The 24,843-nt window shown below is 39.5% G+C and overlaps 1 protein-coding gene across 1 annotated transcript in view; it reads left to right on the forward strand.

Moving 5' to 3' along the window:
• vps35 (VPS35 retromer complex component) overlaps positions 1-24,843 on the forward strand; it is a 63,775-nt gene that overhangs the window by 34,483 nt on the left and 4,449 nt on the right. Inside the window, exons 7-16 of the mRNA XM_020623621.1 lie at positions 3,570-3,653; positions 7,571-7,680; positions 11,223-11,319; positions 12,170-12,318; positions 13,620-13,827; positions 20,185-20,340; positions 21,521-21,643; positions 21,733-21,912; positions 23,343-23,582; positions 24,294-24,437. Coding sequence (XP_020479277.1) covers positions 3,570-3,653; positions 7,571-7,680; positions 11,223-11,319; positions 12,170-12,318; positions 13,620-13,827; positions 20,185-20,340; positions 21,521-21,643; positions 21,733-21,912; positions 23,343-23,582; positions 24,294-24,437 — 1,491 coding nt within the window. The remainder of the gene's footprint in view (positions 1-3,569; positions 3,654-7,570; positions 7,681-11,222; positions 11,320-12,169; positions 12,319-13,619; positions 13,828-20,184; positions 20,341-21,520; positions 21,644-21,732; positions 21,913-23,342; positions 23,583-24,293; positions 24,438-24,843) is intronic.

The following is a 24,843-nucleotide window of genomic DNA, read 5'->3' on the forward strand; positions in this document are numbered from 1 at the left end:
AGGGAAGACCTTGCATCTTCCAACAGGACAATGCCAGACCACATACTGCATCAATTACAACATCATGGCTGCATAGAAGAAGGATCCGGGTACTGAAATGGCCAGCCTGCAGTTCAGATCTGTCACCCATAGAAAACATTTGGCGCATCATAAGGAGGAAGATGCGACAAAGAAGACCTAAGACAGTTGAGCAACTGGAAGCCTGTATTATGGGACAACATTCCTATTCCTAAACTTGAGCAACTTGTCTCCTCAGTCCCCAGATGTTTGCAGACTGTGATAAAAAGAAGAGGGGATTCCACACAGTGGTGAACATGGCCTTGTCACAACTTTTTTGAGATGTGTTGATGTCATGAAATTTAAAATCACCTTATTATACCCTTAAAATGATGCATTTTCTCAGTTTGAACATTTGATATCATCTATGTTGTGTTCTGAATAAAATATTGAAATTTGAAACTTCCACATCATTGCATTCTGTTTTTATTCACATTATGTACAGTGTCCCAACTTTTTTGGAATCGGGTTTGTAGAAAGAATAACAAAAAAAAAAAACTAATTCTGATCTTTCATGTCTTTATTGAGAACAACCATAAAAACCTCATAGTGCTAGTGGCAAAAGTATGTGAACCCTTGAGTTAATGACTTCAAAAAAGCTAATTGAGTCAGGTGTTGGCATACCTGGAGTTTTGTTAAGAAAATGAGTTTGGAGGTGTGGACTAGAGCTACTTTGACAGTTAATAACCACTCAAACCTTTTGAGTTTGCTCCACACAAGAATATGCTTATGTGAGCCATGCCTCACCAAAAAGAGCTTTCAGAGGATCTACGATCAGGAAGTCACATAAAGCTGGAAAGGGTTATAAAGTGATTTAAAAATTCATCAGTCTACAGTTAGGCAATGATCTACCAATGGAGACACTTTGGGACTGTGGCTACTCTACCAAGAAGTGGGCACCCAGTCAAAATGACCCCAAGAGCACAACAAAGACTCATCACTGAGGTAAAGAAACAACTTCGAGTGACAGCCAAAGATAAGCAGTATTGGTAGTAGTACTGTTAAAAATCTTAGTGATGCACATATGGATGAATAATTTGATGTAAGGAAGAAGCTACTGCACTTCTACAGATACGGAACAAATAACACTTCAAATGACAACTGTCTATAATGCACAGGCATGCTAAGGTTTCCCTTCAGTTTTCAGGTCTTACGAGAGTGAGGGGCTTCATTAGGACTCCACTGCAGTGGAGTAAAACTGTCAAAAGTACTTTACCACACACAATAAAAATAAAGTAGAGAATCCTTTGACATTAAAGCCACACGTGAAAGCAGTAAAGGTCTGAGAGCTCCAGAGTCACTATAGTATGAACAGAAAGAGGACTGAGGTCCCATCAGAGCTGAAGTGGACCAGAAAGGGAACTGAATCCTTTTTCAAATGTACTCGCAGTGTGAACACAATAAGAACCGAGCCCCTTGTTGGTCCCTTTTTGGTCCACTTTAAAGAGGGCTGAGTTTGGTTCATTTAAAAGGGACCAAGTGTGAAAACATCCTCAATTGATGTTTTGTTGGTTGGTATCATAGACTAGCTTTTATATTAAATCCATGAAGTTTAACACAGCAAATTATAGCTAATGGTGAATGCTAAGGTAACGTTACTTGAGCTAAATTCATCTGTCCATCTTGGCTAACATTAGTTTAGAAAAAAAAAGTCTTCTGTCAAAATATTATAAACACGTTGCATCTTCTGCAGCTGCTCTTGTTTTATCTTAGTAATCATTGTTACTCACCTTTTAAAACAGTGACATGACAACAAAGGATGAATGTTAGAAAGATGTGCTCATGTCCTCTGCCACCATTTCTCCATAATGCACCTCAGTCCAATGACAAATGTGATGATGCAGCATTACTCTCCACAGTGACACAGCCGCCTCCTGTGGTCAAATTGTTGATTTAGTTGAGCATTAATTTTTTTCAAGTTTGCATACATTTTTTTTCTGGTGTTGTGTTAAATGACAATGTTGTGTTTTGTGTTATCAGTACAACTTAGGAAATCTTTTCTCATACCACACCCACGCCCACTGTAGAGTCTGACAGGCAGTCAGTGAAGAAACGTGTGCACGCATTATTTTTTTCTTCAATTCCAGTAATAAGCATATGCGTATGGTACCATGAATCCACTGCAAACCTATGACAGACAGAATGTTACAAAATGTTAAATGCTTATTATTACTGGCATTACAACAGGTCAAGTTGCTAAATTAACTTTTGAACAAGAGGTATTTGGGCTTTGCTGTTTAAATTACTGCTCAGGTCTCTCTGACATGAAGAAGGAGAAAGCTGTGAGTAATGCGCTCTCACTGTTTGATGGCAGCTGCAATTCATCCGTGCCAGTAAGTTCCACTAGATTTTTTTATGTTCATGCCTCAACCTATTTCAGATTAACTTAATATATACATGCCTAGGGCTGTGCAATTAATCAAATTTTCGATTTCAATTTCGGGGCTCAACGATCACAAAAATGGTGTAATCGAGAAAAAACGATTATTCTGTTTTTTAAAGTTCACGCATCCTTTGACCAACTTATATAAGCTCATTGTTCAACTCACATGACTTCTAGGTCGCATTGACCTAGCGCGAGGGAAGATGGCAGAAAAAGAGCAGCCACAGAAGTCTTTGGTCAACAAAAAAGGTAGAAGAAATTCTGTTGTCTGGGAACATTTTGCATTCGAAGAAGCGGACGTGGATTAAAAACATAGTACATGCAAGATTTGCTACGCGGTTGTGTTGGCACCAGCTGGTAACACCACACATCTTTTCAACCATTTAAAATTCAAACACAGACCGACATATGACCAACTAATAAACAAACAGAAAGGACATTTTGGCCATGTTGAAACATGTTTACTTAGGCTAAAGTTGAAGTTAAACTTATTTTTTGTTAGTTCTAAATAGAAGTTTTCAGTTTAAGGCACATACGTGAGCAAACTTGTTTTGGACAAATTTATTTATTTCATTTATAATTTATATTTTATTTATTACTTGTTTTTAAAAAAGTTGTGGAAGTGCACTACAGTGTTGGTCTTGTTTGCCTTTATCTGTCTTAATTTGTTTTTCACTGTTCTGTTCAATAAATGCAACATATTTCCAAAGTCGAGTAATCGTGTAAAATAATCGTGATTTCAATCATGACCAAAATAATCGTGATTATGATTTTTTCTATAATTGAGCAGCCCTATACATGCCCCAAACCATGAACCAAACAGATCAGATTTTTACTTGAGACATTCCACTCCTACTCAGGGGGAATCTGTGGAAACCTTTTGAGTCATCCTTTCAGTACTTGTATATCCTGGATAAATGCTGACACGAACCATGTTCTACTTTGTACAAGGGATAGATGAAGCTGGAGAAAATGCTGGAGCATCTCTTGTGATGGTCACACCCACCAATAAAATCTAAACAGATTTAGAGAGGATTTCGCTGCATAAACTCCCTACTGTACAATCATTTAGCTTGGGTAATTTGGCATCTGCCAGTGAATCAGCTTTTCTTTGTTTTTTTTTCCACAGATTGTTCTTCCTGGAGTGTTGGAGCAGGTAGTGAACTGCAGGGACTCACTGGCTCAGGAGTATCTGATGGAGTGCATCATTCAGGTAGACCCCTGGGATGCCTTGATTCAGTCTGTTTTGACATCAGTACTGAGCTAATCTGTTATTGGCCATGATGTAACGGTAATTTTACAATAAAGAATCACTTTTTCTACTATCACTTACACAAGTAAAAGTAATGGCACTGTTTGCAATGTCCTGGTTTTCTGCGTCATGAAATGTGATCTGATCTTCACCAAAGTCACAAATATCAACAAACAATATTTCTAAGCTGATAAAACACAAACATTTAGGATCTTTCATGTTTTTATTGAACAAATCCATTAAACACACAAAGTGATGGTGGAAAGAGTAATGGCATCACTCGGCTTCTGAAGTCACTAAATGTAAACTGGAGTCAGGCGTTATCAAACCTGGAGTCCAGTCAATGAAACGAGAGTAGAAGTGTGGTTTAGAACGATCTTGACTTATAAAAACACTGTGTCAGTGTACTATTCACGAGCAGCATCAGCTGATGTGAGCCATGTCTCGCAAAAAAAAAGGAGGTCCCAGAAGACCTACAATCAGGAGTTGTTGATTTGCATGTAGCTGGAAAGGGTCACAAAGTCATCTCACTGACTTTAGATATTCATCAGTGCACATTTAGACATACAGTGCCTTGCAAAAGTATTCATACTCCTTGCTGAAGAAAACTTAGAAAAAATCAACTGGACTAGATTTCCAGGTCGAAGATGTTTCACCTCTCATCCAAGAGGCTTCATCAGTTCTGCCTGACTGATGTTGAGCTGGAGATATTTATCCCCCCTCAGTGGTGTTTCAGTCCCTTGAAGGCCAACAATGTCCCCTAACGACTGAGTCGTTATAGCCCAGTATCAGTGAGAGTCGTTACCTGTCTTTGAATCCTCCCCTGTGGACCGACTGATGCCTATTGTCCTGGTGGGCAACTCACGGGCCAGACAAGGAGAGCATTAATCAGAGAAGCAACCAAGAGGCCCGTGGTAACTCTGGAGGAGCTGCAGAGATCCACAGCTCAGGTGGGACAATCTGTCCACAGGACAACTATTTGTCGTGTACTCCACAAATCTGGCTTTTATGGAAGAGTGGCAAGAAGAAAGCCATTGTTGAAAGAAGGCAATAAGAAGTCCCATTTGCAGTTTGCCACAAGCCATGTAGGGGACAGAGCAAACATGTGGAAGAAGGTGCTCTGGTCAGATGAGACCAAAATTGGAACTTTTTGGTCTACGTGCAAAACGCTATGTGTGGCAGAAACCTAACACTGTACATCATACTGAACACACCATCCCCACCGTGAAACATGTTAGTGGCAGCATCATGCTGGGGGGGATGCTTTTCTTCAGCAAGGACAGGGAAGCTGGTCAGAGTTGAATGGAAAGATGGATGGAGCTAAATACAGGGTAATCCTGGAAGAAAACCTGTTAGATGCTACAAAAGACTTGGGACTGGGGCGGAGGTTCACCTTACAGCAGGACAACGACCCCAAACATACAGCTAGAGCTACAATGGAATGGTTTAGATCAAAGCATATTCATGTGTTAGAATGGCGCAGTCAAAGTCCAGACCTAAATCCTATTGAGAATCTGTAGCAAGACTTGAAAATTGCTGTTCATGGACCAGCTGGCCAGAGCAGTAGTCAAAACATGAGGAAAAATCAATGTGTGAATGTTTGTTTGTGGTGTGTAACTAAAAACATTCTAACACGACCTCTAGTGACATGTCCTAACATTAAACATATGAAAATATTATGGCTATGGCTACAGTTATACACGTCATAATATTAAACATCCTGTCTTCTAACAGTCATCAACTTTCTATCTAGTTATCCTTGACCATAAGCAACCTGCAATAACTCATGAGAGTGACTAAGCATTTAACAGCCTGAGCTAGACATCCTGTCTACACTAAACATTTCTAATAAATCAAGTATCTAACCAATGTCTATCTGACTAAAAACACCTAACAAGATGCACCCAAAAGACTCGTAGCTGTAATTGCAGCGAAAGGTGCTTCGACAAAGTATTGACTCAAGGGGGCTGAATACATATGCACACCACACTTTTCAGATTTTTATTTGTAAAAAATCTTGACCACCACATATTTTCCTTCCATTTCACAATTGTGCAATACTTTATTTTGGTCATCACATAAAATCCCAATAAAATACATTTAAGTTTGTGGTTGCAATGTGAAAAAATTCAAGGGTATGAATACTTTTCCAAGGCACTGTATTGTTTATAAATGGAGACAATTTAGTTCTGTGGCTACTTTCCATAGAAGTGGGTGCCCAGCCAAGATCACTCCAAAGGCACAATGCAGAATGCTCACTGAGGTAAAGAACCCTAGAGTAACAGCCTTGAAGGATTCATTGGAGCTCATTAACATCTCTGTTCATGAGTCAGCAGAGAATATGTCATACACACAATATTGAACAGCCATGGTATCCACGGCAGGACGCCACAGAGGCAGCCATTGCTCTCCAAAAACAACATTACAGCACGCCGGAAGTTTGCCAAAGACCACCTTGACACCACACACCGCTACTGGGAAAATGTTCAGTGAAGCAAAGGTAGGATTGTTTGGGAAGAACACACAGCGCTACGTATGGTGTAAAAAGAGAACAACATACCAACAAGAAAACATCATTCCAACAGTGACATACGGTGGAGGGAGCATCATGATGTGGGGCTGCTTTGCTGCTTCTGGACTTCGACCACTTGCCACTGTGGATGGAAAATGAATTCCCAAGTTTATCCAGGTGCCCTACAGGATAATGTCAGGGTGGCTGTTTGCAAGCTGAAGCTCAGAGCAAGCTGGGTGATGCAGCAGGACAATGACCCTAAACATCAGGGTAAATCTACCACAGAATGGCTACTGAGATACAAAATCCACCTTTTGGAAGGGCCCAGTCAGAGCCCAGACCTCAGCCCAGTAGAGATGCTGTGGAATGACCTCCAGAGAGACATTAATCTCAGACATCCTAAGAACATGGCTGAGCTGAAGCAGTTCTCTGAGGTTGAATGATCCACAATTCCTCCTGAACATTCTGAACATTGTGCAGGTCTGATCCACAGCTACAGGAAATGTTTGCTTGAGGTTATAGCTGCCTAACATGGTTCAATCTGTTATTAAAACACTGTTGCCATTACTTTTTCCACCATCACTTTGTATTTTAATGGGTATGTTCAATAAAGACATGAAAGATCATAACTTTGTGTTTTATCCGCTTAAAAATATTGTGATTATTGATATTTGTGACTTTGGTGAAGATTAAATCACATTTCATGACCAAATTATGCAGAAAAACAGGAAACTGCAAACGGTGCCATTACTTTCTCTTGCAGCTGCAGCAGGCCACTGATTTCGTTTCAAGTCTTTTGCACTTTTGAGGGAAAAGGATAGATAGAGTGCATGTGTCAGTAAGGCAGCCATTTGTATGGACAGAAAGTGGGGATGAAAATCGGACTTTTATCTCAAAACTATTATTGTTCACTACTAGCTAATTTCATTTTTAAGTTATGCAATTTGATTCACTTGTGCCTAGCCGTTATTTTTATATTTATCATTTCTTGCTACCACCGCCATCCCTGGTAGGCTAGTGGTTAAAGCACAGTGCTCTCGCTGCGGCGCCCCGGGTTCGAATCCAGGTTGCGTCAGGAAGGTCATCCAGCGTGAAACGCATGCCAAATGTCAACATGCAAGTCGTCAGTGTGACTATTCGCTGTGGCGACCCCTAAACGGGAAAAGCTGAAAGTGACTTCCTTTATTTTTTTTGCCATCACCCACATTTAGGTTATTTTTGACCATACCAGTGAATTTATATAAAATAAATTTCCCCGTTTACCCACAAGTACCCCACCCCATGCAGGACTCTGTAATATCCAGCCCTAATATAAAGTATATGCATAGCCCTATGCTCCTGGACTGAAATAGTCTTGTCTTCTAAGGTTTTCCCAGATGAGTTCCACCTCCAGACCCTGAACCCTTTCCTGCGTTCCTGCGCTGAGCTTCATCAGCATGTCAATGTCAAGAACATCATCATTGCCCTCATTGACAGGTACAGTTTGATTCACTATAAACTAACGAAGGTAATGGAGATAGAAACTTTCTCAATAATACCTTTTTTGTTTGACATCTTATTGTATTGGCATCTTCTATAAAGCTAAATATATAATATAGAGCACTTAAGTTTCTTTAATTAGCCAGAAATGTGCATTCTCTGTAATACAGTCTAATATATTAGCCTTGCAGTAAACACTAGCTTAGTAAATGCACCCTGTAATGTTCAGTCTTTGTTGAGAGCGTGCTCATCTTCAGTGGTCTTCAGCTTTTAAAGAGCAACTTTTCGCTTGAATGCACTGCTTAACAAACTTTTATAAATGCATTCAAACCTTGATTTATAATTTTTCTTATTGTGTGGAAAGTGGATGAGAGAGAAGCTGTGCTGCATCTGCTCACTGAGAATTACTGATCTGACACCAAATCAATGCACAATAATTACACAAGCACACAAAATAACACATGAAAGCATGTCATTAACCATAATAAATCAACATCTTTTTTCCCGCTTGCACAGTTGAAACAAACGGGGTTCTGGTCTGGCATAAATTCTGACTGGTCTCAATGCTTTTGTGAATGGCTGATAAAATATTCTGCAGCTGCAAATTCTATGGCTCCAGGACTGGCTACTGTCATGCTGACACATACAGCCTCTGGTTTTTAAGGGATGTTTTTTAAATTCTAAGTTATAATTAACCACACTGTAAAAGTCTAATTAATTTAAATTTTTTATTCTTAAATGAGCAATTAATTGCTTAAAGTAATTTTTAGTGTAGCATGTTTTAAAAGACCATCATGCCTTTTAAAATAATGGAAATCATTAAAAATAATGCTAAAAAGTTATTGTAATTTAAATTGCATATTATACAACTATAGAATTGAAGAAAACTCAATAACCAGTTATTTCACACAAGCACTCGAATGTGTGTGTGTGTGTGTGTGTGTGTGTGTGTGTGTAGGTGTCCTATTGAGTGTGCATAGATTCTGTTCTTACCAGATATGAAAACATTAGTGAGTGTACCGTTAAAAAAATTAAGTGCACTCACCCAAAAACATCGCAGACAGAACACGGACGGACAACTCACACTAATACGCTTCAGCTGTGAAATGGCTGCATTCAGGGACACTCGGAAATCCCAGTATCATGGTTGCATTCAGGGGCACTCAGAAATTCCAGTTATTGTATGAGAGAAAGGCGGCGATTTCATGTTTAAGCTCATAAAAGCATGACATTACCTTTCCCCTCGAAAACCAGTGAACTTCTGAATGATACAGCTGGATGTGCTCTCATCCCAGGTCTCTCATCCCAGGTCTTTGCTGTGTGAAACAGCGGCTGTTCTTGGCACTCCGTTTAACGTAGTTCATTATTTTTATGGCATCTTTCAGTGCTGTATCAAGCACTGGCACCATATCCTTAGCCACGAGTGCTTCTCGGTGAAGAGAGCAGGGAGTCCACATCGCATTCAGCGCTCTGTCCAGGATTTTCTTCACAACTCCTGAGTTTTTTCCAGTCATGGAAGCTGCACCATCAGTTGTTACCCCCACACAATTGTACCAATGCAGTCCCACAGAGTCCAAAAACAAATCAATAACATTGAAAATGTCCTCTGCCTTTGTGTTTTCCATACTTTGTGAGGCCTGTTGACACACAATTTCAGCTTTTAATTTCATCTTATATACAGTAACTATTCATCTTTTTGCTTTCATCTTTCATAGTTATTCAAGTTTTTTCAACTTCCACAATTGTTCAGCACTGCATCTCATGCTTCAGCTGTTTCAAACTACTTCAGCCATTTTTTCTCATCTTTGAGCTGTTTCAGCAATTGATTGCAGGTATATCAGCCTTTTCAGGGCCATACTTCAGCATAACAGCATCCACACGCATTTTTGACAGGAAATGCATTTTTCTAGTTATTATCTCCTCCCACATGCTTTCAGCTAGACAACCCTTTAAGGTATCAAAATGTTCAACTCTTTGACATGTGCTTGTATTTTTATTGTTTGTAACATTTATACTTTTTAACATATTTAGCTTTTTTCAGCAGATTTTGCCCCATTCAGATGAATGGGACAAATTTTCACATCATCATATCTTCAGCATACCCTCAGCTAAAACCACCATTTCAACTAATAACTATTCTGCAACTCTGCAGCTATTCATACTGTAAACGGCTTTTTAAAAAATATTTTTTTATGATTTTTGCATAATTACCATTTACATTTTATGCCTCATTTCAGTAGTCACACTAGTATTTCTCAATGTGTAGGACTACTCTTGTCTTTCTCATACACACATATACACACAAACATCTACCCCCCCCCCCACATAAACTTCATACTTTTGAAATATTTAGCTTTATTTTGACAATCTTGCCCCATTCAAATGAAAAGGAAAATTCTACTTCAGCACACTTTCAGCATATTGTCAGCTAACAAAATGTTAAGCTCTTCAAGGACATTCATGCTTCTCTTCAGAATTTTTCTAAACTTCATACTTTTATAATATTTAGCTTTATTTTGAAAATCGTGCCACATTCAAATGCATGGGGAAATACTACACTCAGCATACTTTCAGCAATTTCAGGTATCAAAATATCCAGCTCTTCAAGGACATTCATGCCTCTCAAGATTTTTTCTAAACTTCATACTTTCATAATATATAGCTTTATTTTGAACATCTTGCTACATTCAATTGAATGGGAAAATTCTACTCCCGTGTACTTTCAGCTATCAAAATATTCAGCTCCTCAAGGACATTCATGCTGTTATTCAGAAGTTTTCTAAACTTCATACTTTAGAAATATTTAGCTTTATTTTGAAAGTTTTGCCCCATTCAAATGAATGGGGAAATTCTCCCCTCAGCATACTTTCACCTATTTTGGGTATCAAAATGTTCAGCTCTTCAAGGACATTCATGCTTTTATTCAGAATTTTTCTAAACTTCATACCTCTGAAATATTTAGCTTTATTTTGAACATTTTCCCTGATTCAATTAAATGGGGAAAGTCTACACTCAGCATAATTTCACCTTTTTTGGGTATCAAAATGTTCAGCTCTTTAAGGACATTCATGCTTCTATTACCAATTTTTCAAAACATCACACTTTTAAAATATTTAGCTTTATGTTGAAAAGTTTGCCCATTTCAAATGAATGGGGAAATTCTACTTAAACATACTTTCAGGTACCTCAGGTTTCAAAATGTTCAAGTCTCCCACAACATTCATGCTTCGACTCAGAATTTTTCTACACTTCACACTTATTAAATATTTCGCTTTATTTTGAAAATTTCCCCCCATTCAAATTAATGGGAAAATTGTACTTCAGCATACTTTTAGGTATATATGCCTTTCAGGTGTCAAAATGTTCAGCATTTTCAGGGCAATCCTTCAGCACATAGCATCCACACACATTTTTGACAGGAAATGGATTTCTCTCAAGAAATTCTCAAATGTAATTTGCCCATTATTGCCAATATTACTTATGTGATCCCTGTTTGTGACCTTAACAGTGGGAATCACAGTTTTTGTTTTATTTTACAGGCTTGCTTTGTTTGCTCATCGAGAAGATGGCCCTGGCATTCCAACTGAGATCAAGCTGTTTGACATCTTCTCTCAGCAAGTGGCCACTGTCATTCAAGTAGGTTACATGAGGTTGACCTGGTCTGTAAGGCAATTTTCTTAGTATGGACAGACTGAAAATACAATTTACAGCCACATTCAGGAATGAGTTATTTCACAAGAGGAGGACAGGTGGCTTTTATTAGTAGGCATATTTGTTTTCTCCTATGTAAAATCAAAATTAAAACTGAAAACAGTGATGTGTAAATCATCTGTGTCCTGTATTACATTGAAAACAATCTAGCAGCACATTATCTGATGTGATACTTCATCAGTTTTATTCTTTGTTCAAAATAAACACACTTCAAGGCACACATTACCAAGGCCTGGCTGTGGAGGAAAGGGTGTGAGTGCTGGACTGGCCTACCTGCAGTCCCCATCTGTCCCCAGTAGAGAATGTGTGGAGCATTTTGAAACACGAATAGCGTCAATGAAAACCCAGGACTGTTGTGCACCTTGAGATTTGTTTTCAGGAAGAATGGGACAAAATGACACCTGCCACACCAAATCTCTTGGTGTCCTCAGTCCCTAAACGTCTTTTAGGTGTTGTGAAAAGGAATGGAAACATCATACCATGGTAAACGCTTTATTGTCCCAACTTTGGAATGTGTTGCAGCATCAGGATTGAAGTGAGTGTTTATTTTGAACAAAGAATAAAATTGATGAGGTATTGCATCAAATAATGTGCTGCTGGATTGTTTTCAATGTGATACAGGACACAGATGATTTCTATTTTGTAACAGTTTCTGTGTCTGTCATAAATGAATATACCATTGATTTACATGGGTCCAGTAGTTGCTGTCTGTAAGTTTTCAAACAGATGTTGGACTGACCATGCAGATGATTTTGTTCTTTTTCTGCACCTTCAGTCTCGCCAGGACATGCCATCAGAAGACGTGGTCTCTCTTCAGGTCTCTCTCATCAATTTGGCCATGAAATGCTACCCTGAACGAGTTGACTATGTAGATAAGGTCCTGGAAAGCACTGTGGAGATATTCAACAAGCTCAATTTGGAACAGTAAGACTTAAAACTCCTGAAACGCTGGATTTAAGGAATACAGTGCATTTGGGCTATGGGTTGCCTGCAATATTATGAAATTTTCTTTGTGGGTTTGAGGAAGTGAGTATAGCATCCAACGTAGATTCATTGACATTTTACAGTAATTAGTTCAAGCTGTCAGGCCTAAGGAATGTCAGACTGAAGGGTTTGAGCTAGTGGTTATTTTAATACACAAGCACCCTCAGTTTTCTTCACAACACTAGAAAAGAGGCAAATTACAAATTCATTCTTTGTTTAATAAAACTATTTGACTTGGTAATGGTGAGTAAATGAGTGCGAGGCCAAAAAATGACGTTCTCTCACACACAGAGTAAACCTAAAAACAGAAGTGGAGACAGGATAAAAAGAGAAGAGGGAGAGTGAAAGTTGTTTGAGTTAGCAAGATCAGATGTCAATGGATGCCTGTTATGTTGTGGGTCAAATTGACCCATTGCAAAGTAAAAAAAAATATCTAAAAACAATAGTTAAAAATATTTTATTGGTATGAAACTTCTTCTGCTTGGCTTAATAGGTGTGATCAACATATAAAATGAAAATGGTTCATTTCACATATTTGCAACATCCCCCTGCATGTTTATATTACAAAGATACTGTTGACCCTGAACAGAAGAGGTGTCTCATGTTAATTTATCAACATCATAAAAAGAAAAAATGTCTAAATGTAAAAAAAAAAAGTCATAGAAATAATGTATTTTATATGTAGGTCTTTCAATGTACATAAAAATAAATTTTAATGTGCATTTTTTATGTAAAAGGAGTGCATTATCCTCATTGAACCATAATCTGTGAGAGATAGAGCACCATTGCACTAAATAGTGATTGAAATGGTTAGTAATGGTAAAATTTACCTAGGAACATCACTGCTGTTCCTGAGAAATGAGCATAACAGGTGGGTTAAACCCTGGGTACTATCATGCATCTTGTAACGTAACGCTGTATAAAGCCTTTTTTGTTTTTAAGTGTTTTTGTTTTTCCTTTATTTTTATAGTGGATTGCAGAGAGACAGACAATGAAAAGCGGGGACATAGAGAAACTGGGAGAAATGCAATGCAAGTCTGTGGCCATACTCTAACTGTGGGCATTGCGAATATGTGGCATGCACAATAACCACTCGGCTGTCAGGCGATCTACATAAATCTTTTTCTCACAAATGTGATCACAGACAGAATAGACCAGGGATAGTAATCTGCATTTGAATAAAATACTTGTCTTGTTGCTTTTTTGTGTCACACCTTGACCTGTTTTTGCCCCTCATGCAGCATAGCAACTAGCAGCGCAGTGTCAAAAGAACTGACTCGACTGCTGAAGATCCCAGTGGATACCTACAACAATGTCCTGACTGTGCTGCAGCTCAAGCACTTCCCACCTCTCTTCGAATACTTCGACTACGAGTCACGCAAAAGCATGAGTTGCTACGTGCTAAGCAACACTCTGGACTACACCACCACCATTGTGGCACAAGAACAGGTTGGATTCCTATCTCCCACTTTTGCACAAGGATGTCAACATTTATGTTTTGGCATTTTAGCTTAGGTAACTGAATATAGCACCAACACTGTTATTAGCCAAAACGTTCACAATTATTGACATTTATGCAAAACCCTGATTATTCTCACTGCTCACATTTACACACACTACAGTAGCAAAAAATTGCCTAATCTGTGGTTAATACAAGGCAAGTGAATATTTGATTAAAGGTAGGGATGGCGTTAATTTAATCAACAAAAAATATGATGAAGGCAATTGGTTTATGACAGTAAGTAAATAAGGTAAGAAGTTTTGAAAATGAGAACTATTATGAAATGTTTTACATTTTTCATCACTCAATAAAAACTACAGTAGGGTACGGAAAGTATTCAGACCCCCTTAAATTTTTCACTCTTTGTTATATTGCAGCCATATGCTAAAATCATTTAAGTTCATTTTTTTCCTCATTAATGTACACACAGCACCCCATATTGACAGAAAAACACAGAATTTTTGACATTTTTGCAGATTTATTAAAAAAGAAAAACTGAAATATCACATGGTCATAAGTATTCAGACCCTTTGCTCAGTATTTAGTAGAAGCACCCTTTTGAGCTAATACAGCCATGAGTCTTTTTGGGAATGATGCAACAAGTTTTTCACACCTGCATTTGGGGATCCTCTGCCATTCCTCCTTGCAGATCCTCTCCAGTTCTGTCAGGTTGGATGGTAAACGTTGGTGGACAGCCATTTTCAGGTCTCTCCAGAGATGCTCAATTGGGTTTAAGTCAGGGCTCTGGCTGGGCCATTCAAGAACAGTCACGGAGTTGTTGTGAAGCCACTCCTTCGTTATTTTAGCTGTGTGCTTAGGGTCATTGTCTTGTTGGAAGGTGAACCTTTGGCCCAGTCTGAGGTCCTGAGCACTCTGGAGAAGGTTTTCGTCCAGGATATCCCTGTACTTGGCCGCATTCATCCTTCCCTCGATTGCAACCAGTCGTCCTGTCCCTGCAGCTGAAAAACACCCCCATAGCATGATGCTGCCACCACCATGCTTCACTGTTGGGACTGTATTGGACAGGTGATGAGCAGTGCCTGGTTTTCTCCACACATACCGCTTAGAATTAAGGCCAAAAAGTTCTATCTTGGTCTCATCAGACCAGAGAATCTTATTTCTCACCATCTTGGAGTCCTTCAGGTGTTTTTTTAGCAAACTCCATGCAGGCTTTCATGTGTCTTGCACTGAGGAGAGGCTTCCGTCGGGCCACTCTTCCATAAAGCCCCGACTGGTGGAGGGCTGCAGTGATGGTTGACTTTCTTTGACTTTCTACAACTTTCTCCCATCTCCCGACTGCATCTCTGGAGCTCAGCCACAGTCATCTTTGGGTTCTTCTATACCTTTCTCACCAAGGCTCTTCTCCCCCGATAGCTCAGTTTGGCCGGATGGCCAGCTCTAGGAAGGGTTCTGGTTGTCCCAAACGTCTTCCATTAAAGGATTATGGAGGGCCCTGTGCTCTTAGGAACCTTAAGTGCAGCAGAAATTTTTTTGTAACCTTTGCCAGATCTGTGCCTTGCCACAATTCTGTCTGTGAGCTCTTCAGGCAGTTCCTTTGACTTCATGATTCTCATTTGCTCTGACATGCACTGTGAGCTGTAGGGTCTTAGACAGGTGTGTGGCTTTCCTAATCACGTCCAATCAGTATAATCAAACACAGCTGGACTCAAATGAAGGTGTAGAACCATCTCAGGGATGATCAGAAGAAATGGACAGCACCTAAGTTAAATATATGAGTGTCACAGCAAAGGGTCTGAATACTTATGACCATGTGATATTTCAGTTTTTCTTTTTTAATAAATCTGCAAAAATGTCAAAAATTCTGTGTTTTTCTGTCAATATGGGGTGCTGTGTGTACATTAATGAGGAAAAGAACTTAAATGATTTTAGCATATGGCTGCAATATAACAAAGAGTGAAAAATTTAAGGGGGTCTGAATACTTTCCGTACCCACTGTAAATACCTTGAATGAATGTTACAAATGCATGTTGCTATCTTAATTTGCAGCATCTGTATAATCACAAACTGAAGCTCCTGATCCTAAAACAGTTTGCTGCTCAAGCCACCCCTGGTTCAAAAGTTAATTTAGCCTCTTCACCTGTTGTACTGCCTTTAATAAGAAGCATCTAACATTTTGTACTATTCTGGTTGTCATAGGGTTGCAACAGTATAGCGATTTAATGGTAGGTCTCTAGCATCAATTTGCACAAGTAAAACTGCACAAATAGACCTTTCTTAAAAGATGTTTCCATTAATTGTTGAATGCCAGTCTCCATCAACCAAAAAAGAAATTAAAATCAGCAGCATGGGATTACTCAGGATATCTCAAAAACAGTCACCTTCAAGAACATCACCTCTGTGTAGATCATCATATGTGTCCTGTTTATAACTTCACTCCTAATCCTGCTGTCATGCACCTACTTCAAATTAGCAACTATGTTGTGGGAAGGTGATCCTCCCCTCAGAGAAGATCATGAAAACAGCCCCGGCCCCACAAATTACCTTGATCATCACTGTTGATGTAGTCTAATGTATGTTCCACTCAGCCATAACAATGGCTTTCAACAGTAAATGTAAACACCTTTTAAGCAAGGCCTATTTGTGCACTCAAGTCAAATAATTTTTGAACACATCAAACTCAGTCATCACCAAACAAAATCATTACTGCGCACCATGCACAGCGCTGCTTTTCATATTGCTGTCTCTAAATGGCCTTAGCTTTAGTGTTGAATATTCTACATCTTCAGTCTGTGCACCAGGGCTGTTTGCCAAGGTGGCCATTCCTCCTCCGCGGGTCTTGCTGCAATCCTGTCTGAATACAGAGTAACCATCCAGACCTCATCGGGAGTCTCTTTTTTCCCAGTCATGTTTCACAGAAACACAGCAGGGAGCAGTCCTGTATGTCCTTCTGCGAGGTAATCCGAGCGTGGAGTTCATCCAGTTTATTATCCAGAGACTGGACATTTGTGAACAGTATAACGGGGAGGGCTAGCCTGCCGCTGCTAACCAAGCGCCGGAGCCTCCATTCGATTCTCCCTCCCCGTCTGCCTCGTCTTCGCTTCGGTCTGTTATCAGAAGAGCTCCCTGCCGGGGGTTGGCCTGGCGTTGTGTTGACATAGCATATTAGATCTGGGTGAGAGTTCAACATCCTTAGGTCAAAATCTCCAAGAAGACTGTGCTCTCTTAGCAGTAACAAAGTCGCCCGGTCATAAATAAAGTTTGCGGCCTTTACTGTTGCTTTAGCATGGCACAAATAAGCAAAAAAGAGAAACAACCTGACTGAGTGAACCTATCGAGGAGCGCCATCTTGGATGAATATGTATGGAGTCAAGAGGTTACTGATTTGAAGTGGAGCAAGGCCTTGAAGCGTTTTATATGTTAACAATAAAAGTGTCTTCTCATAAGAAGAAAATCCATAACATTTTAAAATCGGTTCTGAAAATCACTCGGGGCCAGTGGAAGGCTAACAAAAAAGTGATGCTCTTTGTTCCTCAACCATGGCTAGACACTGTGCAGCTGCATTCTGTATGTGAGGCGTGTTCTTTTATAGAAGACTAATAAAAGTATATTTCACTGTGTGAAATTTATTATGCATAAACGTATCAAAATAAGCATGTGCACATGGATCTTCACTGTTTAGGAAAAACAGGAAAGACTACTCTCAACTTATGGGTATACAATATTTGTATCAAAAGGTGCTACTATCTAATTGGTCAAAAACTGTTGGGGAGGAGCCGTGGTTTAGACTTAACTCTCCTGTTATTGGTCCTTCGGTCCGTCCATCCTCCTACGTCCTATCTGCTCCAATCGTAGAGGACAGCGCCCTAGGAAGGGGAGAAATACTTATACTGCCTTAATTTCTGCATAGACACTCACTTCTTCCTTTGTTTCTAACTAACTGCTTCGTATTAGGCATTGCTTTCCGGTTCACCGATTAAAACTACTCTGACTGTGTGTGTGCATTTGAAGTTTTCTCCTCTTCCTGGCTCCAGATCTAATCTCTGTTTACTAACCAAGGAGTCCTAGTGAACCCTATTTCCCCTGGCTTCATCAGCCAGGTGGTGGTGATAAAGTAACTGTGGACCCTCTTTGCCAAAGCTGTAAATCTAATGAGATTCAATGATTTAGTGAACAAGTCCCTTTGATGTTAAACAGTGGTCCAGTGACTAACAGTAAATACTGACCAGCGATTCAGTGAACACATAGGGTGATGTGTAACTACGTAAACATAACTGTGAAATAAAAGTATGTAGACTTATGTGTGCTATATAATAAAAGACTTAACTAATCCTATTCATATACAGTATGCGTAAAAATAAAATTCACCCTAACATGTACCAGCTGTGAATGTACAGGCTGTTTTGGTTGATGTGATTACTAAAAGGGAATTTACTGCTTTAGTTAGGTATACTTGAGAGTATACCAAAGTTCAGAGCATGGCTCGGTCATGTGGTACAGTATTCCAGAGTTGAGGACAGCAAGGTTTAATAACAAACCACTTTTTAGCTGACAGCTTAATGCAAGTTATTAGGCTTCCATCCTTATCCTGAAGTAGATATTTCTCTTTAGGAGGGCCAAATAAAGATCTCTAGAATGATTTATTTAACAAGCAATAAACAGTGCAAACAATGTAAAATAAGCAGTATAAACAGGCAGTAAACAATGCAGACAGGCAAAGCAATGCCTGTTGTGAAATGAGATAAATAGGAATAAAAACATAGAGTACGTAAAAATAGAGACCTTTACGGATCTGTATAATCTGTACAATGTATCTGTACTATGTTGAATGCGCAGTTCTAATATGGCAAGATTGTCATCCTGCTCAATATGATTTTATTTTACAAATTCTACTTTCTGCCTTTGTGTTTATTAAAATGCATCCAAATCCTACTTCATTTACAAGTGTCACTCATCTTCAGCTGTTCCTCTCATTTGTTTTGTAGACAGTCAGCCCACCCCTCCCCCTTTTTAACCTGATGATATGAGCCATGTCTGCCATCACACCTGCTTAGTCACAGGCACACTATCATGGCAAGGTCCAGTCAGTACAGTGTCTTTAGCCGACCGGTGTGGGACGGCTCTCATCCTTCACGTAAAAGAGCCGACTCCTTCACAACAGGCACAACACTACTTGATTGAGCTGTAAAACAAATTTGACACATCCATGCATCCAATCAGTTCCTAGCATGGGCGGGGCTACGAATCAAGTTGATCACCTTGAACTTGATCTTGGGTTATGGCTATTATTAGCTTTATTAGAAGCAGGCATCTTTAACTGCTCATTGATATTGTTTTTGATTAAAAATTATGTGGCTAGACAAACCAGTTGGACGGTATAGTTGTCAAGTGTTAAAATGTTAATGTAAGTTAAAACACAAAGGATGGAGAACCTCAAAAAAGTACAAACTTTAAAGGTAAACAACTTTCCCACAAAATGCTTAAATTTATGTGGGTTCATATAAATAATGGTTAGGCAGGTAGGAAGGCACTGCTCTGTTTGCTTGGTTTTAACATTGTGATTATTTACTGAACCAAAAAAGCATGACTGACACTCTGTAACACTCATGTAGTGTCCTCACACAGATTTCATGGACAGCCGAAGGCTGGTGATGAAAAATTCAGTACGTTCACTAAGTTAATGGTCTGCAACCCAGGGATTCATAACCTTTCAATAGTTGCAGGGGAGGCTCCACTCTAAAACTACAACAGTTTACACCATTATGAACAGGTCAAATACCGTATGTCAACGATATTGTATATTGCGTTTATACTCTTAACAAGTCAGATACTACCAACATAGTTTTGAGTTTGTTCAGTCAACATCTGGCAACTAGTTGGTGTTAGAGATAAGTTGCTAGTAAATATTATTAACTATTGTGTGCATTTCAAGCCACTGTGATACAGTAATCCCTGAATCTCCACTTAGTAAACTCTTAAATTAGAATTAACACTAAACATAAGAACAACTGATGCTGGTGGGAGCTGGTCTGTGCAGCACTAGATCAATGAACCAGACCAACTGAAAGTCTTCGGTTATCATTTTATTGCACGAGTGGCACGGCTGGCAAGCATCAGATGTACAGTAGTAGGGCAGGATTACCTAGTGTTTACCTAGGTTATTTGACAAAAGGAAGGCCTCAGTTAATTCCTGAGTGTAGCATTTTCTTTATAATTTTTCTTACTTGAGCAAGGTACTTGACCTGTATCTGACCCATGACCTCATCAGAACGGTTCACCCTCTCAGCCAAAATGCACGGGGGGGGGGAAGTAACTCATAATTCTTCACTTCTTGTCTTGTTCTCTAGGTGGACGCCATCTTGAACTTGGTATCCACACTGATTCAAGACCAGCCAGACCAACCAGCTGATGACCCTGACCCTGAGGACTTTTCTGAGGAGCAGAGCCTTGTGGGTCGTTTCATCCATCTGCTCCACTCTGAAGATCCTGATCAGCAGTACCTTGTGGGTCCTTTCATTAACATTAAGAGCATGCCAGTGATTTGTAGATTTAGCTCATGTACTAGAAGTACTAGTACTTTACTACATTGTATTCTGTTAAGGCTGTACCATATTAGAGCTGACTGTTTTGGACATCAGGATGTATTATAGTGTTTTCCCTACTCTGGTCACTTCAGACTTGATGTGTACAGTGCGGAGGTGCACCAATCAATCAACGGACACTATGATTGGCCTTGACCGGTGACCAGCCGATCACTCTGAGATTTCCAATTCTACGTCGATCATATTTAAAGACACAACAGTCCAGGTCACTCGCAGAGTGGCACAGACAAAAAGCATAGCATGGTGCAGCACATAGCATCTTGCGTGCACCTAGAATGAGGCTCGCTCATCTGTCTGTACCGGGCGCATGTTCACTCATGCACTGGAAGTGCTTGGTGAACCAAGCCACACAGAGGAGGCTAAAAAAACACCTTAAAGAAGGGAAACCACATCTAAATCACTGACAAATACTACACAATGAGGGAATTACTGGCTACACATTCAGTGTATGTATATACACAGTGTATCCAAGCCATGGTAGAACACAGTAAATGCGCAGAACTGTGTGCTCAGCAGGACTGATGCAACAGATATTCTTCTGTTTCTGTTTAACCTGTTTTGGAGTACAAATAGTGCACTTCACTTTTAGTTGGAGGTTTGTAAGAAAAAAGAAAGATAAGAGGATAGAAATGTAAAACTTCAATACAATGTTTTTTATTACAACTTAGTTTTTCATTAAAGAAAAGTTAAATCTCTCTGTATACTGCCAATTACAGTTCTTAGAAAGAAAGAATATTGAATCAGCAGGTCAGACCTGAAAAGAAAACAGAAATCGGAATTGGCCAAGAAAATTGCAGTGGATGGATCTCTAGTACTGTGATGGATTGGATGTTGTTTATTGATTTATATACTGTACAGAAATGAATGGAAATCAATGGCTGCCTCAAAAGGATGAAAATATGCAGTATGTAAAAACTGAAATTCTACCTCATGCTTTGGAAAATGTTGACATATTTCAAACTGTCACCTTTTAGTAGTTGTGAATCTTTCCCATCCCGGCATGTGACTTTGTGATTGAGCCACAGTGTCTTTGCTGTTGTTTGTGTTGCTCATTAAAGTTAATATTCTGATTTGTGGTCAGATTCTGAACACCGCCCGGAAACATTTTGGTGCGGGCGGAAACCAAAGGATTCGCTACACACTTCCCCCTCTGGTTTTCGCTGCATACCAGCTTGCCTTCAGATACAAGGAAAGCTCTTCTTTGGTATGCAAATATCCCTTTTCATTACATCTGACATGTTGTATATGTAATTTTGTTTATCCTATTATTATGCCAAATTTGTCTCCCATCAGGATGACAAGTGGGAAAAGAAGTGTCAGAAGATATTTTCCTTCGCACATCAGACTATCGGCGCGCTAATCAAGGCTGAGCTTGCAGAGCTACCCCTTCGACTTTTCCTGCAGGGGGCACTGGCTGCAGGCGAGATTGGCTTTGAGAACCATGAGACTGTAGCATACGAGTTCATGTCACAGGTAGAATGTCTTTTGAATCTCTTGAGCATTTAGCCTTACGCTGTCTGTGTAGCAAAAGCTGCTCATCTTTGGTCCAGACCAAATTACAGTAACTAAAGTATAGGTGTGAAACTGACCAGAGTTAAAATATTAAACCCTCTGGCCACCTGCCCTGTAATTATGAATTTGTTCCTGCTGGACTCAGATTTATGTACAGTGTTGATCCGTAAAAGTGTCATACCACTGTGTGCTATCAGCGCACTCGCAGGGTGGCACTGAGCAGTGCAACATTTTATAGCTTCCACCAGCCTCAGAAGATCCACTATGCAGTTCTCTTTTCTGCCACCAGGTGTTTCAATGTTGCTCCCTCATTACTGTATTACAATAGACGGCAGTCCTGGCCCCCCAGTTTGTTTTGTCATTGTCTTCTCCTCATTTTGGTGTGGTAGCAATTTGCTTACAACTGAGAAACTCACCTCCGATGACACTATTTAGCAAATTGCTGCCCAGAACGAGGAGGAAAAAGGACAACAAAATCCACTAGGACAAGCCACATAATGGTGAAATTTGTACTTTATTAGACGCGTTTTCAAACATCGTTCTACTTTTACAAGACAAAGTACGGTGGCAACAAAGTGTTTGGTTTTGCACATGTGCATCCAGTTTGTTTGGCCATCTTCCTTAAAGTGTCACGCACAGCCATTTATCCAGAGGTGGCAAAAGTACACACATTCATTACTCAAGCAGAAGTACATATACCTGTGTAAAAATACCTTGGTAAAAGTAGAAGTACTGATTCAAACTCTTCAGTAAAAGTAAAAAAGTTCAGGCTCTGAAATGTACTCGTATAAAAATAAAAAGTAGCCCTTCGAAGCCTCACATCATAATACATTTCCTAGATTATTAAACCATTTTACTTTCAAATAAAATAAAAATATGCCAACAATAATTAACATTAACAAGAACATGTTTCAGGTGTAATTAAGTCTTAAAGGACATACAATAATATAGCCTTTTGAACAGCATCCATAGAAACTAAAACCAACTCTGAACTACTTCTGTCAGTCTCCAACTTGGATTAGCTCACATTGTTTTTTATTTACTGTGCAAATGTAAAATATTGTGACACAACAGTCTACTTGAAAGTTCTTATCTACTGAAAATCGGTGAAGGAGAGACATTTAAACATGAGTGAAAAAGCAGTATGGTGCAAAGTGTTCAAGGATATTTGCTAACCCTTAATTTCAGTCCTTTTAATTGAACAGTTTGTGGGGGATTTTTCACCAAAGTCAATTTGTGATGTTACTTCATATAAAAGTAGTAAATGACCAGACCACTGGCTCTCTCATTTTTAGATCCTTTGTCTAACTTGTATTATTTTCTCCCTCCTTTTCCACCAACCCCACCTTTCCCACTTCTTCTCGTGCTGCTCAATACATCCCCCTCATCAGGCCTTCTCTCTGTATGAGGATGAGATCAGTGACTCCAAAGCCCAGCTGGCAGCCATCACTCTGATCATTGGTACCTTCGAGCGAATGCGTTGTTTCAGCGAGGAAAACCACGAGCCGTTGAGGACTCAGTGCGCGCTTGCTGCCTCCAAGCTGTTAAAGAAGCCTGACCAGTGCAGAGCTGTCAGTATTTGTGCCCATCTTTTTTGGTCAGGTCGCAGCACTGACAAAAATGGTGAAGAGGTGTGTTGGAGATGTATGCAGATACAGATATATTTGTGATTAGCTTATGCCAATGAGTAATATCCTGCAGCATATAGGTCAATCTTTATTCCACATAGAGGCAGTGTATATTCCGAAAGATATTCTCATCACAGAACTAACTGCTGTGCCACGACTACATGCCAACAACATACTCACTATAAGGTGTGATGATTTAATGGTAGCCGTCATGGGAGCAGATGTGACTTGCAGTTTTCCACAATCAAGGAGTAAACACAGAGATAACGAATGACTTTATAAAAATTTCAGTTCAGTTAGCCATCTTAATTCAATGCCGTTTAACTCAGTTTTATTTGTATAGCACCAAATCACAATAGTATTTCACATCATCAAGTCATTTCATCTTAAGCACACTGAAACCCACTGTGGCACTGGTCATTAGATCCATTTAGCCAGTGTGAACGTGCCAAATTCAGCTACATTTGTTTGTTTTGGGGTTTTTTTTTGTCATGTATTTTTGGGCATTTTGGCCTTCTTTAGATAGGAGATAGAGCAGTGACAGGAAATGGGAGGGAGAAGTTGAACCAGGCAACCCCCAAGGCTACTAGCCCCCCTAGTTGGTAGCAAAGGAAACATTTAGTTATTTACATTTAACAACACCTACCTGTGCTTACAATATACTGTCTTTAAATTTGTTTCCATCATTGCTAACTGTTGATGTTGCATCTTTAGATCCGTGATGGCAAGAGGGTGATGGAGTGCCTAAAGAAAGCCCTGAAGATTGCCAACCAGTGCATGGACCCATCGCTGCAAGTCCAGCTTTTCATTGAAATCCTCAACAGATATGTCTGTTTTTATGAGAGAGAAAATGATGCGGTAGGACACAATCCTCAGTTGTCAGTTTGTGTGTATGATCTTATGTAACCAGGCTACTGTCATCTGCAATGATCTTTATTCTTAAACGTCACATTCAAGAGAAACGTGTAATCATTGTAGGAAAAACCTGTTGTCCACAGATTTCTCCTGTAGAGAACTGATACCTTGGCCTGTGTACACATAACTTGGGTTTTTTATTGGCCTTTTACAGGTGATCATGTGCAGGACAAATACAGTATACCACAGAAGTGAGTACACCCCCTCACATTTTGTAAATATTTAAGTATATCTTTTCATGTGACAACACTGACGAAATGACACTTGGCTACAATGTAAAGTAGTGAGTCTACAGCTTGTATAACAGTGTAAATGTGCTGTCCCCTCAAAATAACGCAACACACAGCCA

Source organism: Monopterus albus, unplaced genomic scaffold, assembly GCF_001952655.1.
Source record: "Monopterus albus unplaced genomic scaffold, M_albus_1.0 scaffold306.1, whole genome shotgun sequence".
NCBI lineage: Eukaryota > Metazoa > Chordata > Actinopteri > Synbranchiformes > Synbranchidae > Monopterus > Monopterus albus.